Raw genomic sequence first — 2,533 nt, 5'->3', positions numbered from 1 at the left:
TTTTTTTATAATTTTTTTTTATTTTTTAAATAATTTTCTTTTTTTTTTTATTTTTTTTTTTTTTTTTTTTTTTTTTTTTTTTTTTTTTTTTTTTTTTTGGAGTATGCATATGGAATTATCTACACAAATATGATTCTTCCAAGGAAAAAAAAAAAAAAATACGTTTTAAAATTATTTATATGTTATTTTATATTTTGTGTATATATTTTATCTTTTCAAAACAATTTCTTTTAATTAATTGTTTTAACATTAGTAAAATATGAACTATGTCACGTGTATTAAATATATATATATATATATATATATAATATCTATAATTCCAATTTATATATTTATAATATTTCAAAAAAAAAAAAAAAAAATTACAAGATATTTTATAAATTATAATAAAAATTATGTTATATTATATTATAATATATTTCCTTTTTAAGGTCTACATAAAAATTAAATAGCAAAAATTACTCATTTCAAAAACCTACCTTTTTATAGAAGAAAAAAAAAAAAAGAGCATATATATTTAAACTACACACGCATATCTTAGAAATAATTTTTTAACATATATAATGTATTTCCTTAATGTAGATTAAAAAAAAAAAAAAAAAGAAAATATAATAATAATTATTATTATTATATTCATTAATAATTATGTATTTATATATATATATATATATATATATATATATATAGCTTATGATTACATTTTTTGTAGCACTTTTATCCCATATATTTAATTTATTAATATTTCATATATGCGTCATATATTATGCTTTTTACTATTATTTGATTTTGACCTGCTTATATTTTGCACTGAATACTTCCCAAGAAAAAATATACTGAATTTGATTTTTTCTTTTAAATAATATATAAAAAAATTTATTAGCATAATTTATACATATTATATATTAACATATTTTATAATTTATTGCTTACTTAATTTTTTAAAATAACCTTCAAAAAAAAAAAAATTCTTTTTTTTTTCTTTTGTTCTTTTTTTCTTTTCAGGGTTAAATTTTAATATAAAAAAAAAAAATATATCAAAATATTTTATAACAATTATTAATATAAATAATACAAAAATTGAAATCTTTTTTTCATTATTTTTATAAAAAAAAAAAGGAACAAAAAAAAATTTAGATAATATTCTAACATAAAATTTTTTATTTTTTTTGAAATAATAAAATGAGTGGAAAAAAAACAGCATTAGTTGCAGTGGTGAGGCATACAAATAAATAAAAAAAAATACATCTGTTATGATTTATTAATATATATCCATAAATAATTCTGTAGTATCAATATATTATGTAATACTATATATATATATATATATATATACATATATTTTTGCTTTATTTATACATATAAAAAATTGCTTTTTTAATTTTTCTTTTTTAAGGCTTCTGGATCTGAAGATGTCGAATATATTACTGTTGTTGACGTTTTAAGGAGAGCAGGTAAATAAATATAAAAATAAAAATATAAACAAATGACATTTTTATATACGTATAATATTTTTGTGTACTTTGGGATACTTCACCAATTATAATATTACATTATCATATAATAACATATATGTGAAAGAAAGAAAAAATAACCATAATATATATATATATATATATGCATATTCATTTTACTTTTAAATGAGAAAGTTACACAATTCAGGTCCTTTCATTTTAATTTCGTTTAATTATATAAATATATATTAAAAAAAAAAAAAAAATGAAATAACATACATATATGTATATTTATATTATATATATATATATATATATATATATGTATATCTTTTTTTTTTTATTTATTTTTAATTTTTTATAAGGTGTACATGTAACAACAGCATCTGTTGAAAAGAGTGAGCAAGTCTGCTTACAATCAAAAAATGTCGTGTTAGCTGACACAACTATTAGTAAGGTACGAAATAATATTTATGATGTTTTAGTCATACCAGGAGGTATGAAAGGATCTAATACTATATCAGAGTGTGCAGAATTTATTGACATGTTAAAAGAACAAAAAGCTAATAACAGATTATATGCAGCTATATGTGCTGCCCCCGAAACTGTTTTAGATCGACACTCATTAATTGATGATGTAGAAGCTGTGGCTTATCCTTCTTTTGAAAGAAATTTTAAACACATTGGAAAAGGAAGAGTATGTGTTTCTAAAAATTGTATAACTTCTGTAGGACCAGGTTCAGCTGTTGAATTTGGTCTTAAAATTGTTGAACATTTATTAGGAAGGCAAGTAGCACTAAACCTTGCTTCAGGTTTTCTTTTACATCCAGCAGTTACATTTTAATAAATACAAATTTATTCCTGTATATTATATATATATATATATATATATATATATATATATATGTATTTATTTTTCTTATGAATAATAATATTTTATATTAAACAATCATATTGAACGTTCAAATAAAAATAAAATAAGTAATAATATGTACACAGTAAAAGAAATATGTTTGATGTATCTATGTTATGATTTTATTTTATTTATTTATTTTTTTTTTTCTTCTTAATATGCTTATATA

The 2,533-nt window shown here is 17.8% G+C and overlaps 1 protein-coding gene across 1 annotated transcript; it reads left to right on the top strand.

The window, feature by feature from the left end:
* Window positions 1–1,179: 1,179 nt before the first annotated feature.
* PRSY57_0625900 (protein DJ-1, putative) lies at window positions 1,180–2,295 on the top strand (the record flags this gene model as incomplete). The annotated part of the gene is made up of 3 exons (XM_012906632.2): window positions 1,180–1,212; window positions 1,394–1,451; window positions 1,817–2,295. 3 exons carry the CDS (start codon window positions 1,180–1,182, stop codon window positions 2,293–2,295), a joined length of 570 nt encoding a protein of 189 aa, XP_012762086.1.
* Window positions 2,296–2,533: the final 238 nt, after the last annotated feature.

This window comes from Plasmodium reichenowi, chromosome 6 (assembly GCF_001601855.1).
Source record: "Plasmodium reichenowi strain SY57 chromosome 6, whole genome shotgun sequence".
NCBI classification, from domain to species: domain Eukaryota; phylum Apicomplexa; class Aconoidasida; order Haemosporida; family Plasmodiidae; genus Plasmodium; species Plasmodium reichenowi.
This window is presented reverse-complemented; position numbering and strand designations above follow the sequence as displayed.